Genomic DNA, 14,105 nt, shown 5'->3' on the forward strand with positions numbered 1-14,105 from the left:
ATACACATTTGGTTTTTGAAACAAAAACGCGAAAAGGAAATCCCAGCCGAGGAGGAGTCTGGTATTCAAAGAGCTGAGCTACAAATATGGGGTTGGAAGCGGCGAATATTGAATCAGCCAAAGTTCGCAACATGGTTGTCGGAATGCAAATCCAACCCAAATCAGGCGCTTCCCACTCCTCCCCCTCTGTCCCACGAGAGGAACAGCCGACCGTGTCCCAGCGTCTGCCGCCCTCGCGCATGTTGCTCCTGAGGGACAGAGGGTGCTCGACCAAGAGCTCGGAAATGAATCGCAGCTGCATGTGGAACATGTCGTTTTTGAACTTCAATAAAGGAGCATTTTGTTTGTTGTTTACGTTTAGTGCCACCGGTTGGCACGGCTACCCTTGGCGCGTTCCTGCACTGCGCTTCCTCTCACTGCAACAATCATAAAATTACCCCAGAGCAGAAAAAGGATCCAGAGCCGCAACCGCGGTCGCTGGCCCGCCGTGTTAACTGGCTGGTTGTGCAGGTGTAGCTCGTTGCTGCGTTCCAACGCGTTTCGCAATTTCGCCAAACGTTTACATGTCCTTGCCAATTGGTTTCTTACTTGCGATGCTTTTGTTTGTAAATAAACAGGATGCAAATCCAAAAAGCGAAAATTCCAGACTGCGCTGCCGGATGTAACCGTTGTACAGTATTGCGATCGAAAGCATTGATCGGCAAACGGAGCCGGCTTTTTATTTTTGCCAAAGCACTCTGTTGACAGTACAGTGGACACTCTCCAACACAATACACCTCCCATAATCAAATCCATTTTTTCAACCTTGTTTCGTATTTTCCACTCGTTATTTTCTCTTCGGGAACAACGACAAATGAAAAAGAAGGTTTGAACAAAAAAAAAAAAAAAATCAAAATTCAAAAATCCTAGTCGACGTTGTTTTTCGCGCGTTTTTCGCCGATTGGAAGGTCGCTGAGCATGGCGGAAGGAAAAGCGAGACACTGACTGCAATCTGAGCAGTCAAAAACGAAAGCCAAGTAGCGCATCGGCAAACGCTTTCTTGAGCTGGTTCGAGTAAAGTTGAGGGTGACCTGGCTGGAGGTGGGGGAAGAGTTTTGAGCGCCAGGTCGCGATCACACATCCCGCGTTCGTTATTCTCTCAACTTCAACCAAAAGGGGGTTACAAAGAAAGGAAAACAGCCAAATTTGTAGGGACGCTCGGGCACTGAGGACTGGGATTGGGGAGTGAGGCATCGCCGAGTGCTGTGGAGAGTCATTCAGCTGAGCACTCATTGGTTTTGTGTTTCTGGTTGTAGCCTGCACCCCAGCTGGTCACTGCGGCGTCGGTCGCGGGGTCTGCTCAGTCTGCAGCAACAGCAGCAGCCACATTGGCCGCTGCGACGTCGGGCGATCGATCGGCTGCCGCTGCCAGTCGACCCTCAGCCTCCGCTGCCAGTGCGTCCGCGTTGCCGGCCACCATCCCTGCCCGAGCGCCGTCGTCGCCTGCCACGGGCGCGCTGTCGGTCGCCCTCAAGAACACGGACTATGCGGAGCGCCAGAACAACGAGCTTGAAGTCACTCAGGCCATCTTCATGGTAGGTCTGGCGTCCTTGAAGCGACGATTTGCGTACCTGCCGCGTCAAGGCCAACATGACACTGGCGCACAGTGGCGTGTTGGTCACCGTCTGGCCAAATGTTAGGGCTGTTATTGTCCAATCTTTGCGTTTGTCTCACACGAATTTCTGCTGGTGAAACTTGTGCCGTTGCTCGCAGAACGATTTCAAGCTCGAGCCAAGTACAACGAATGCGGCCTGGGGGGTAAGCCGCAATAGCAATCGCAGCTCTATGTTGTCGAGCATGCGATACGATGCATGATTGTATCGCGGGGGGGGGGTTGATATGGTTGAGCTCGATTCCAGCTCACTCTGCATTCATTTTCATGCCTCACTTGTTTCGCCGTTTGTTTGCAGGGTGCCAACACCTTCCCCGCCTTCACCATTTTCATTGCGCCAAAAGTCCTCGAGGGGACTGAAGCACACGTTTCGCTTGAGCTCTTCATCCGCTTCACCCGCCATTATCCAGACAAAGTGCCAGAGATTCAGTTAAAGGCTGTGAAGGGCTTGAGCTTGGAGCGTCAGTCCGAACTACGCGGTCTCCTCGAAAAGCGGGCTCATGAGCGAAGAGGAACCGAGATGGTGCACGAGCTCGTGATGGTACGTGCTCAAACGCGAGGCGGATTTTTTTTTGGGTGTGTTTGCATTTTTGTTGAAACACTCACTGAAAAACACCCCTCCTTCAACTGCCATCATGCGTTTCGCCCGCAGGATGCACAAGAGTTTCTCGAGAAGCACAACCTGCCACCGCAACTCTCCTTCTACGACCAGATGATGGCCAGCAAGAAGCAAGCCGAGGAAGCGGCTGCAGAGCAAATCGAGCGCCAGCGCGAGCTCGAGGTGAAAGCCAAGGACGAGGAGAAGAAACAATTCGACCGAACAGTCCAGGAGGAGATTCGGAAGAAAGAGAATGAAGCCAAAGAAAAGATCAAAAGAATCAAGGAAGAGCAGCGCAAGTTGGAGGAGGATGTGCAGCAGGCTCAACAAAAGCCGCCAGTTGCTTCCGTCTCAGCCACAGCTGCACAGCCATCTACTGCTGCAGGAGGAGCAGCAGCAGCAAAATCAAAACCGCCGACACAGCCGGTCTCTATACCCCACGCAGGGACAGAAGTTCCGCAAACAGCTTCGTACCTGCTTTCCTTTGAATCTGTTGCCACCTCCCCGCCATCAGCCGCGGCAACAGCTGCCGTAGCAGCCTCGACTGTCACGCCAGCGCAGTCGCCATCCAAGCTTCCTGGGGGAATCTTTTCTCTTTCCGACGCCGCCACGATTCAACGATGTAAACAAATTGCAAAGGGACCGCACGGGGCGTGCGTGTACCTCGGGATACGGAAAGACTCCGGCGATATGCTCGCCATCAAGGAGTACAAGTTGGCTGTTCGCCTGACTGCCAAGGGGAGCTCCTATGACTCTGATTCGTGTCAAATCGGCGCCGCCCGGCATCTCAAATCCCTGGCTACGATGCACCTCGACGTTGAGCACTTGCGTCGCCTCGACCACCCTCATCTTGTGCGATGTTTCGGCATGACCTACTTTAACCAAGCCGAGAACTTTACCTGCACTTTTTACCAAGAGTTCATTAGCGGCTGCACGATAGCCGCGTTACTCGTCAAGTTGACGCGCTTGGACGTCGCCACCGTGCGGCTCTACACGACACAGGTTGTGTCAGGTCTCGAGTATCTCCACAGCCATGCCATTGTGCACCAAGCCATCAAAGCAGCCAACGTTTTCGTGGACAACGAGGGGAACATTCGCCTGGCCGATTTCTTGATCGAGCGACAAATACGAGAATTTCAGCTCACCGCACGAGCACCGCCGAGCGAGCCTGTTGCGTACGAGCACTTGTGGGATCCAAACTCTGTATGGTCACCTCCAGAGCTCTTCAATGCCACCAGTAGGTCCGAGCGTTCGCATCACAGCGCTGGCCTCTCCACATCGCCCAGCTCCTCAGCTGGTGCGCCGGCACCGCAGTTCAAGAAAAAGAGTGACATTTGGTCGTTGGGGTGTCTCGTGCTCGAGATGCTGGCGGGATCTGCGTTTTTGAACTCGCGCGACCCTCGCACCTCGCCAGAACTTTGGATTCCGGACAAGATGCCGATGGAGGTGGTTGACTTCATCCGGCAGTGCCTCGACCCCATTCCGAGCCATCGTTCGGCCGCTCCCAACCTCCGCACCCACCCGTTTCTGACCAATTCGCTCATGCCGGGCATGTCAAGAACTGGAGACACCCTTCAGCCCATGCCGTCCTTTGGCAAAATTGCCAGCGGGTTGGCAGCTGCCAAAGCGCAGCAAGCATTGACCGCCAAGCCATCCGATCTGCCGGCAGGCACCGCCCCGACACAGGGGGCTGTCGAGCCTGCACCCTTCCGTCAAAAACTGACCCTGATCATCCCTCCTGGTCCGATGGGCTCCAATCGCCCTGCTGCTGCAGCAGCACCGTCCAAGCCTATCGCGATCGTGTCCAAGCAGAAATCCTCGCGCGATCCTCGGGGACAGTCGCCAGATGATCTCTCGACAAGCCCCATGGCACTCATGCAGCAACACTTCCAGCAGCAACAAATCACGCAAGCACGCATTGCACGGCAACATTTGAACGAGCTTGCGAGCCTTCCCAAGGCTGCAGCAGCCGCCGTGTCGACTGAGGACTTGCCAGCTCCACAGATGCCGTCGCGGTACCGATCCGACTTTGAGGAAGTTGGGTTTTTGGGGAAGGGCGGCTTTGGTGATGTCAAGAAGGTGCGCAACAAGCTCGACAGCAAATTCTATGCCATCAAGACTGTCCGTCTGGATCAACACAGTGAGCCCACCAACCGCAAAATCATTCGGGAGGTGACGCTGCTGTCTGCGTTGCACCACCAATACATTGTGCGCTACTACCAAGCCTGGATTGAAACGGCCGATGGCTCTGGCTGGAACTCTGTGGCCAATCACTCGCTGGACGATTCCGACTATGAGGAGGACGATGAGAGCTTGGGGTCGGAAGAAAGCTCTGACATCGACCTGGACGAGGACAGCCTCGTTCGGCGCCCCAACAACCGACGCGACGATTCCTTGAACGACTCGGACGAAAGTATCTTGTTTGAAAGTGGCTCTGGGCCTGCCAATTTCGACGACGATGATGAAGACACTGACGAGCTTGATGATGATGATGAAGACGATGACGACGACGATGACGATGAGAACGATGACGACGACGACGACGACGACGACGATGACGATGAAGACGACGACGACGATGCCGACTCTGAGGATGAAGACGACGACATGCAGGAAATTGTCTTCCAGCGCACTCCAGATACACGCAAGCTGGCCAAGACCGAGCATCAAGCGGCACACCTCAAGCGGATGCAACAGCACGCGCACCAGCAAGCGAAGGGGAAGAAGCGCTTGGCTGAGAAGGCGCCTCTAAAGTCCTCCTCGGGCGCGACTGGGCCTTTCATTCAGTTTGGCAACTTTAGTTCGGATGAACAAACATTGACCGAGCGTTCTGAGACCGGCTCTCCGTCAACGCCCAGCGTCCCGACTCCAGTGCTATCCGACCTTCCTCGCAAGCATACGGGTGTCGCCACTGGAGTCCCGGCAGCGGCAACTGCTGTCAACAAAAAGCCCAAGCCTCGTGACGATCCCCGCCGACCAATCCAATACCTCTATATTCAGATGGAGTATTGCGAAAACACACTTCGGGCGCTCATTGACGCTGAGCTGTACAAGGACTCGGAGAAGGTGTGGCGCCTCTTCCGTCAAATTTTGGAAGGTCTGAACTACATCCATGGTCAAGGCATCATCCATCGCGATCTCAAGCCCTCCAACATTTTCATTGATTTCGAAGGCAACGTCAAAATTGGAGACTTTGGCCTCGCCACCAACTTTGCAGCCGCTGTCGCGCTTGCCGCAGCGGGCACCGGTTCTGCTACTGCTCTTGCTTCCAGTGGGAGCGCGCTCATGACCGAGGACAGTCGCGAACACCTACCAACCAAGTCACAATCGCAGGAGCACCTTTTGGGCGACGGTCTGACAAGCGACGTTGGAACCAGCTATTACATTTCGCCAGAGCTGCGATCTCCGTCCTCCGTTCCGGTCGGCGGCACTGCGACTGCGGATGCCCCTTCCTCCGTCAGCACGGTCTCACTGGTTACTGCACGCACAGTCAAAGGGAAACACGCCACCGGCAAAGGACCGACACCGTCGACCCGCAACCCACACGCGCGTGTCGCGGCAAGCGAGCTTCCGTCCACCACTGCTGTCACAGCCCCTGGATCCATTCCTGGCGCTGGATCTGTCCGCTACAACCAAAAAGTCGACATTTACAGTCTTGGCGTCATCTTCTTTGAAATGTGGTATCCAATGACGACCAGCATGGAACGCGTCGCGATTCTTCGCAACATTATCAAAGCCGATCCTATGGTGCCGGAGGATTATTCAACCCGAGTCTCCAACGAAGGTGAGTTTGTTGTCCTGCGCCGAGTGATGACTGCTTTTTTCCCCCCTTGGTGTTATGTCCCGTTTGCTCACCTTCGTTCTTTTGATCTCGGCGCGAGCACAGCCCATCAAATTCTTGTTTGGTGTCTTGAGCACAATCCCAAGGCTCGACCAACGGCGGCCGATATCCTTGAATCGCCCAACATGCCAGCAAAAGCGGAAACCGAGACCTTTAAGGACATCAAGCGCGCATTGACGCAGCAAAACTCCGATACCTACAATCAAGTGGTCAACGTGAGTGATTGAGCGCTCCGTTTGTTTTTTTTGATCATCAATATTATCGTTCTCACTTTGTTTTTTCTTGCAATACCTGCAGTTCCTGTTCTCTCAACCACCCGATCGCATGCTGGACTACACGTATCACGTCGGTTCACATTCTGTCGGCATTGTATCCACCGGAGCGATTCTCGTTCGAAATCGCCTTCTCGAGCGCATGCTTCCTGTTTTCCTTCATCATGGTACGCATGTCTTGTTTTGTGCAGACAGTCGGTTTGTATTCCCTGGTGCTAACTCTCCCCCCCCACACACTCGCATACCCGTTCGGCAGGTGCAATCGAAATGGCGCCGCCATTGCTTTTGCCAAGCATTTGCTTGGCGGACACCCCAAACATTGTCCATATGCTCGACAGGATGGGCAACGTGCTTGCGCTCCCTTACGACCCGACTCTTGGATTTGCGCGATACGTGGCCCGCAACAACATCCACTTCCTCAAGCGATACCGTGTGGACCAGGTCTTCCGCGAAGGAGTTGCTGCCAACCCGTCCCAGTTCAACGAGGCTGCGTTTGACATTGTCGACGCATCGGCCTGCTCTTCGTTGCTGCCCGACATTGAAGTGCTTTATACCACCTACGAGGTGCTGCGCGAGATTCCGACATCCTCTTCGTTCAACTACACAATTCGCATCAATCACGGCGCCATCACCTATGCCATCTTGCGCCACTGCGGTGTGCCCGAGGACCGCTACTTTGAGGTGTGCAAGCAACTCACACCCGACAAGCTTTCCATCCTCCAGCTCAAACGCCGCCTTGTCACCGAGCTTCGAGTGCTTGACGGCGCTTCTGCCGAACTGCTGCTTTTGCACTTTGCCATCAAGGGCACTGTCAATGACGTGGGTGCCAAGATCAAGCCGCTGCTTAGCTCGACTGTTCCCGGCGTGTCGGAAAGCGCTGCTCGGGGATTGCGCGACTTGCGCACGCTGATGGACTATGCCAAATATTTCGGCATTCAGCAGGCAATCTTTCTCGATTTGTCGCTGGTGCAGCGGCAGCACTACTACAACGGCATGTACTTCCAGTTTGTGCGACCGGTCGCTCAACGCTCGCCGTCAGCTCCATCCAAGTCGGGTGACTTTGGTGGACGCAAATACGACGTTGTCGCGTATGGCGGTCGTTACGATCGGCTGGTTCAGTCCTTCCAGTTGCAGCAGGACGAAATTGCCACCGCCCCTGTGGCGGCCGTTGGAGTCGTCATTCGCATCGAGCAGCTCATGGCAGATGCGTTCTGGAAGGGGACGTACGATCCCGACAAGGACTATGTGCAAGACATGATGCGAGGCGTGGGTGTGACGCATTTCCCGTTTTCTGGCCTTCCACCGCACCTCCAGAGCATTGCCGGTGCCAAGGGAGACGAAAAGCGTGCCTTGTTGGGCGAGCGTTCCGCTGGGTGCCAGTCGGACGTGCTTGTCTTTGAGGTTGGCAAGAGCGTGTTCGAGGCTCGATTGCAGTGCGTGCAAGAACTCTGGGCCGCTGGAATTCGCGCCCAGATCACCTACGATCCTTTGCAACGCGAGAAGATTGAAAGCCTGCATCAGTTCTGCAAGGAGGCTGGCATCAACTGGGTGGTGCAGCTCAAGGACCAGGCCGTCAAAGTCCGCAACCTCGAGACCAAGTTTGAAACCGAGGTGGTTCGAGCAGACTTGGCGAATTTCCTGGTGAATGCCATTCGTCAAGCTCAATCGCAGCCACCCGGCGTTTCTCGTCGCTCAGCCCAGACCGTCCCAACCAGCGAAGGAAGCGCCAGCGAGCATTCCAAGTATGCTGGCGGCTCGCAGGGAGGATCATCTGCCGCTGGCAGCATGGACCGAGGCGGAACATCTCAGCATGCCACGGGGTCAAGCGGTTCCGCCAGCACAGCAGCGGCTGGAGCAGGATTGTCATCGGGCGGTGGCTCGTCCACTATCTCATCCAACCTCAGCAGCTCTTCGGGCGTCGCGCAACTCGGCAACCTCAATGTGGTGATTTTGTCGCCAGAAAAGCTGCAGCAAAACCGCAAGAAAAAGTACATTGGCTATGCGTGGAATCGGGTGACGCCTCTTTTGCCCTATCTGGCCGCGCGCGGCAAAATCGAAGTGGCCGGTGTGGACTTGCCAACGAGCGTGGTACGCGACTTTGTTGGGTCGGTGCGCGTCGCGGAAGAGAGCACAATTCGGGCGTTCGTCGAGCGCACGGCCAAGTACAAGAAGCATGTATCTGGCCTGCTCGACCACGTCAAGCAGTGCGCTGCCTCCGGCTCACCCTTCATGTTCCTTTACAGCTACTCTGAGGAAACCAGCGAGATGCTGATTATGACGCTCCGATAAAGCGCCCGCCCTCGTTTATTTTGTTCTATATATTTTTTCAGCTTTGTGTTCTGTGTGATTTTGTTTTTTTTGTTTTTGGAAATTTTATGTTTTCTGTACTGTATACCGCTCCAGCTTGATGTTTTGCAACACAACCATTCAAGTAAGCAACACCTTATTGACAGCCCGGGCTCTTCGACACACTCACACACAACAGCCCCTCACCCAAATCTACTCTTGTGAAATCGACGCGCGTGTTTGAGTGGCAGCTTGTGTGCGGGGCTCTTTCAGCGCTGGCCCTGAAGCATGCATTCCAAGCGTGTTTGTCTTGTGCAAACCGAGCGGGTTTGTGCTGGAGACTGCAGGTTTGCTTTGGTGGGAAGCTGCAGGCTTGACGGCCGCTGGCTTCAACGAAGTAGAAAAGGGCGCTGAACCTGGAACATTCAACAAACACACTTCGAGTCAGCCCACGACGTTTCACGACAAGTTGCGCAAGCTGCGCGACCGACAGTTGCTTACGCTTGGTCTCGGCAAGGGAAGAGGAGCTGCTTCGTGAATTCGCTGGAAGTTTGGGCGCGACTTTCGGTGCATGAGCTTCCGTCGATGGTGCAAACGCGCTTGCCGACTGCATCTGAGACGCGCGCTGTTGCTGGGCTTGACGGCGGACCATCTCGTATGCGAGGGATGTGTAAGGCCTTGTGACTTTTGGAGGCACGTACGACGCGGGCACACTCGTCTTTGCGGGAGGCCCGTTCTGCTTCAACCCCTCGGACGGGCGAGTCGTCACAACGAGGTGTGTCTCACCATCAGCATTCTTTTTGCTATCGTCGTTGGTGCTGGAGCAGGGTTCCTTCGGTGCAGCAGCATCTGGAGCAGAACGAGCGTCGTCAACCGGTGCGATCGGAGCTGTCGGCGTTTCAGCATCCACTGGCATAGCTGCTTCAATTGGTTGATTCGCACATTCCCCTGCTTGATTCACAGTCTCTCCTTCCGCAAATAGGAGGGTTTCAAGCTCGGCGGCATTTTGGATTTGCGGCAGTTCAATCTTTGGCGATTCCTCGAGCTCCTGAGCTGGCTCTGCAGCACTACAACGAGTCCAAGTTGGTTCATGAGTACACATTGAATCACATTGCCTCATGAGCACCATCAGACTGCTGAGCGATTGTTTCTCGGGGGTTTGTATAAGGGGTGGGATTTTGAGTGGTTTCTGAAACCGTTGAAAAATCCCAAAAACCCAACTTCCCGCTTTTTGCTTTCTTTTACCTCGTGGATGCTTCTTCAGCGACAGTCGCGTGCTCGGTCTGCGCATCAACCTGCAATGCCTGCTGCTCCTCTTCCTGCGCAGTCTGGGCGAGTGACACGGCGGCTGGCGCGGCCAGGGCGGACTGAAACAGCTCGAGCAGTGCCTGTTTCAAAACTTCGTTCTGTGCGTGGTTTCAGGTTTCAGTTGTGAGCCGACTTTGCACGCGCAGCACGCAGCACGCAGCACGCAGCGCTCACTAAGCAACAGCAAGGAGCTACCTTCTGATTGGCACGGATACCGTGCTCTTTGGCGAGCTGCTGGAGTTCGGGTCGCTTGAGCGCGTCAATCTGGGCTTCAGTCAGCATGTTTCAAAACTACGGTCAATCAAAGAGTGAGCGATCTTCCCCTTCCATAGGAGTAGGTGCTTTTTTTCTTTCGTGGTATCGGCAACACTCTCAACCGGCTCTGAGATCGCATCCCAACTGAGAGGGTTGGTCGAGCCATTCCTTCTTTTTTTTTTCAACGAGGTCGCGCAGTGGTCATGTACGTCGCACCACGCGAGCATCCATCTCGCCAATTGCTGGGGCGGTGTGCACTCGTCACTCGCAGTTTTAGCTTTTGTGATAATTTTTGAACGAAAACCTTGCTCGGGAGAAGGGCGACTATTGTTGAAAAACAAACAAAATGCTAGGGCGGAAGAAAAAAACAACAAAATAACAAAAAAAAAAAACAACAACCAAATAACAAAAACTCAAACGCCGACAAGCGACGTCGAGTGGTTGGCGTGACGCTGGTCGTTCAACCAGTGGACAAAGTGTCATGAAATGTGCATGCTGCAATGAGGAGCGACCAGCGCGACACGGGGAAGAGTGCGAAAAGCGAGAAAGCCGGAAACGAAAAAAATAGCCAAGAAAAAAAAAAAACCGGGACAAAAGATGACCCGGTTGCGTCGCATCATGCTGAATGCCCCGAGTCAAGAGGGGTGCTTCTGAGCCTCGTCGTCATTGTGGCCAGCTCGGCGCTGTCCTTGGCGCAAGCCACACGCGGGCCAGGGCTCTGCGCCTTCCGACGCGCGCTCTACGCGTGGTGTTGTGGTCCGACCTGCAACCGGAAATGACGCCAGCATTTTTTTGTTCGTGTCCAATTGTCGTTCTCGGCAGCGTGACTGGTTTTGAGCATTGTTTCCCCCAATTTTGCTTGGATGTGCGCGAGTGCGTGCGTGCTGTGATGCAAGTAATGTACAAGCTGAGCTTGAGAGAACAGGGCATTGTCGGATGAAAAGCGTGTTCCGCTTCGAATGCTTGTTGTGGGATTTCTCAGACTTCCAAGTCCGAAACATCCCGTTTCAACAATCACCACTCACCTCCTACTTCTACTACTCCTGCGTGCTTGCTTGCCTGGTTCGTGACAGATTGGTCGTCTGAGTCACGCCGTTATTCTCTTCGCCGCCAAAGCGCGATTCCCAATCGTCCCAATTTTTCGCCTCCGAATCCGCGCGATTTGTGTCGAGAGGCTTGTTTGTCAAATCCCTTACCGAGGTTCTCTATCGACGTCTCCTCCATTGCAAAATTATGGGTCAACTTTTCTTCCAGTACTTGAGCGGCCGCCGAGTCTACGCTTGCGCGGCTTGTCAAATCCACCTGACACGCCATGACGATATCGTGTCAAAGGTCTGCACTCAAAGTCAATCGGGGGGGGGGGGGGTGTGGCAGTTTTGATCTTGTTTTGATCTTGTGTTGCGTCATGCACTGATGCACTCTTGGGAAATAGGCCTTCCACGGAACGCACGGGCGCGCCTACCTCTTTGAGAAAGTGTACGTGAAATCTTGTTTGTTTTTTCTATGGTTTACATTCAAATGGTTTGCCAATCTCACATGGTCTTTTTTGAAACAGCGTCAATGTTCAGACGGGCGAGCCGGTTGAGCGACCGATGGTACGAATTTGTCGTGAGGTTGAGGTTGGTTGCACATCAACGTTCGCCCTCTTGTTCACGTTTCACCATCTTCCGCTGGGACAGACCACTGGCATTCACATTGTAGTTGATGTATATTGCCTCAAATGCAGCTGCATACTGGGCTGGAAATACGTAAAGCATCGCTCGAGTGTTCTCGAGGGCGCATTGTCAAACCTGTTATCGTGACTCGACTCACACACGCTTATGCCCTGTTTTTTTTCTCGCTGCAGATCAAAGCCTATGAGGAGAGCCAAAAGTACAAGGAAGGCAAAGTGATTCTAGAAAAGGCTCTCATCAACGAAGTTGACGAATCCGCCTTGCTGGCATAGGACGTGTTCCACTTGCGTAACCTTAACGGTACCGACTATTCATTCGTTGCCTCCTACGAATGGTCGCTCGCAATAGAGGTTTGCATGCTTTTGACCGCGACAGTGCCCTGGTGCCCTGTTCCTTTCCCTCTCAAAATGCGAGGATTATCTGCTCTCGTTACCGGATGTATCAGAGTTTGATTGAAACTCTGTGTGTAGAATGTTTCGTTCGATATTGTATGTTTTGTTTTTGTCTTTCTTTGTATAATAGCATCAGTCTGCAGCTTCAACTTGTTTCAACGACTTCAAAATGCACAATCTTATTTCACAATAGCGTTAACACGGATTTTCCAGCAAAGAATATCATCTAGCCTGTTCAAAGAATGTCGGCCAGCTGCTTCAATTCTTTCAATGGTACAGTTTTGATCTGCTGATGATGATGTGCAAACTCTTCTGCAAGTTGTCGCGTTGTGGGGACGCTGTTTTGGATGACGTTCTCTTCTTCACCGAGTTTGGAGCGCACGTTTGCAAGCTCTTTCATTGAAGATGCCATGTCTCGCGCAGTGTCGCACACGAACTCTGCATTTTCAGTCAGGTGGGGCACTAAGCAGGGCAAGCAGAGCGCAATCACCAGAAAAAACCGGTCAGGGCAACCACGTCATTCCCCCCCCCCATCTGCATGTTCAGCAAGCAACCAATATCATACCATCGTTCTTTTTGCATGCCTGTAGCGCGGCTTCAACACGTGTGGTGAGCAGCTCGGAGCGCTGAGTGAGCGAGGCCAACTCGGCCGCCTCTTGCTTGAGAGATTGGCCAACATGCTGTGCCTGTACGCGGGGCAATAAGAAGTAGAAGTCTCAAGGATTAATATCCTGATGCATGGCAAGTCCAAAAGGCAATAGAAATCAAGTCTCAAGGTGATAGAAACGAGGTTCGCGTACAGCTCGAAGTTTTGTTCGCAACTCCTGAATCTCGGCGTCGACCTGTGCCTCCTGCTCTGCGGTATACCTGCTGTTTGGGTCAACAGCCTGAATGTAGAATCACCAACGTAAAAAATGTCAAGCAGGTGGTGAGCGCACGGAGAAGCTTCAGTGAGAGTGAGCGTGTTTCTTCAACGAAAATCCGCTTTACCCGATAGTCGCCTGGCAGGCGTGTGCTGGGGTTGATGACCAGCACGTTTCGCAACAGGTACTGCTCGAACTTGTCCAGACTGATATCGAACGACTGCTGGAGCTTGGTGAGCAGCAGCGACATGCCCTACAACGGTTGAAACAATCCAAAACCATTGAAATGAATGTGAAACTGTTTCAAAAATCCTCCGTTTCGTTTTTTTTTTTCGTTTTTTTTTTTTTTTTTTTTTGGGTTTCGCTTTCTTTCTTGCATGGCTGTTGCTCGTGGTACCTTCTTTGTGTGCTCGGGGTTGTCGAACAGCTTCTCTGAGAGGAGCATGGACTGGAGGCCGTCGGCGGCGTCGTACAGGTAGTCGTTGACTGCATTGTAGATGCCGTCCGAGAAGGACGTTGGCGTAAAGTCAAAGAGCTGCGCCTCTGTTTCGAATAGCTTAATGTTGCCGTTCGCATCGCGCAGGACAATGCCCGTTGTCGGTGCCGGTGCGCTCGTCGCAGCAATGGTGGAACTCGACATGGAGTGGAGCAATGGTGGTTTCAACGACGACAAAAGCAAAAGCAAGCAAGCGAAACGAGTGAAGACGGAAAAATCCAAAAAGCCAACGGTTTTTTTGGCTGTGGTTTTGAAGGACTGGATTTCCCGCCATTTTTTGCTTTTGCTTTTGCTTTTGTTGATCATCATTTTCGTTTTGTGATTTCATGTGTGTTTGTTTTTTTGCCTTACGCTGCCTTACGTTGTGATGGCTTTTTTTTGCTGTCTTTTCGGGTCGGCCTTTCTCGGGTCGGGTCGGTCGGTCCCGGCAAGTCGGTCCGGCAAGTCGGTCGGTTTTCTCAGTCTTTTGT

At 53.3% G+C, this 14,105-nt stretch overlaps 4 protein-coding genes across 4 annotated transcripts; 2 read left to right on the top strand and 2 right to left on the bottom strand.

Annotated features, from left to right (window-relative positions):
• The first annotated feature begins 835 nt into the window (after positions 1-835).
• Positions 836-8,754, top strand: CAOG_03741 (eukaryotic translation initiation factor 2-alpha kinase). Its single transcript, XM_004363412.2, has 8 exons — positions 836-865; positions 1,296-1,574; positions 1,753-1,797; positions 1,950-2,192; positions 2,304-6,033; positions 6,136-6,305; positions 6,388-6,529; positions 6,619-8,754. The coding sequence occupies exons 1-8, from the start codon at positions 854-856 to the stop codon at positions 8,649-8,651; spliced, it is 6,654 nt and encodes a 2,217-aa protein (XP_004363469.2). The 5' UTR covers positions 836-853; the 3' UTR covers positions 8,652-8,754.
• CAOG_03742 (hypothetical protein) lies at positions 8,726-10,253 on the bottom strand. The gene is made up of 4 exons (XM_004363413.2): positions 10,152-10,253; positions 9,894-10,054; positions 9,150-9,715; positions 8,726-9,064 (listed from the first exon to the last, which is right to left on the bottom strand). The coding sequence occupies exons 1-4, from the start codon at positions 10,236-10,238 to the stop codon at positions 8,862-8,864; spliced, it is 1,017 nt and encodes a 338-aa protein (XP_004363470.2). The 5' UTR covers positions 10,239-10,253; the 3' UTR covers positions 8,726-8,861.
• Positions 10,254-11,444: 1,191 nt separating this feature from the next.
• Positions 11,445-12,156, top strand: CAOG_03743 (hypothetical protein; the record flags this gene model as incomplete). The annotated part of the gene is made up of 5 exons (XM_004363414.2): positions 11,445-11,543; positions 11,644-11,687; positions 11,767-11,806; positions 11,891-11,908; positions 12,058-12,156. 5 exons carry the CDS (start codon positions 11,445-11,447, stop codon positions 12,154-12,156), a joined length of 300 nt encoding a protein of 99 aa, XP_004363471.2.
• Positions 12,157-12,383: 227 nt separating this feature from the next.
• CAOG_03744 (hypothetical protein) lies at positions 12,384-13,882 on the bottom strand. The gene is made up of 5 exons (XM_004363415.2): positions 13,537-13,882; positions 13,267-13,392; positions 13,077-13,163; positions 12,842-12,962; positions 12,384-12,738 (listed from the first exon to the last, which is right to left on the bottom strand). Exons 1-5 carry the CDS (start codon positions 13,777-13,779, stop codon positions 12,512-12,514), a joined length of 804 nt encoding a protein of 267 aa, XP_004363472.1. The 5' UTR covers positions 13,780-13,882; the 3' UTR covers positions 12,384-12,511.
• Between the last annotated feature and the right edge of the window lie 223 nt (positions 13,883-14,105).

The sequence above is a fragment of the Capsaspora owczarzaki genome (assembly GCF_000151315.2).
Source record: "Capsaspora owczarzaki ATCC 30864 unplaced genomic scaffold supercont2.5, whole genome shotgun sequence".
Classification (NCBI taxonomy): domain Eukaryota; class Filasterea; order Ministeriida; family Capsasporidae; genus Capsaspora; species Capsaspora owczarzaki.

Excerpts from the sequence above, each read along its gene's own strand:
- CAOG_03744 (XM_004363415.2), bottom strand. The coding sequence starts at position 13,779 with ATGTCGAGTTCCACCATTGCTGCGACGAGCGCACCGGCACCGACAACG. Across the intron at positions 13,164-13,266 it reads GCCTGCCAGGCGACTATCGG|GCTGTTGACCCAAACAGCAG; the intron begins GTAAAGCGGATT and ends TTCTACATTCAG. Across the intron at positions 12,739-12,841 it reads GGCATGCAAAAAGAACGATG|TGCCCCACCTGACTGAAAAT; the intron begins GTATGATATTGG and ends TGCCCTGCTTAG.
- CAOG_03741 (XM_004363412.2), top strand. Across the intron at positions 1,575-1,752 it reads TCACTCAGGCCATCTTCATG|AACGATTTCAAGCTCGAGCC; the intron begins GTAGGTCTGGCG and ends CGTTGCTCGCAG. Across the intron at positions 2,193-2,303 it reads TGGTGCACGAGCTCGTGATG|GATGCACAAGAGTTTCTCGA; the intron begins GTACGTGCTCAA and ends TTTCGCCCGCAG.
- CAOG_03742 (XM_004363413.2), bottom strand. The coding sequence starts at position 10,238 with ATGCTGACTGAAGCCCAGATTGACGCGCTCAAGCGACCCGAACTCCAG. Across the intron at positions 9,716-9,893 it reads GCTGAAGAAGCATCCACGAG|TGCTGCAGAGCCAGCTCAGG; the intron begins GTAAAAGAAAGC and ends GACTCGTTGTAG. Across the intron at positions 9,065-9,149 it reads TTCCCTTGCCGAGACCAAGC|GTTCAGCGCCCTTTTCTACT; the intron begins GTAAGCAACTGT and ends TGAATGTTCCAG.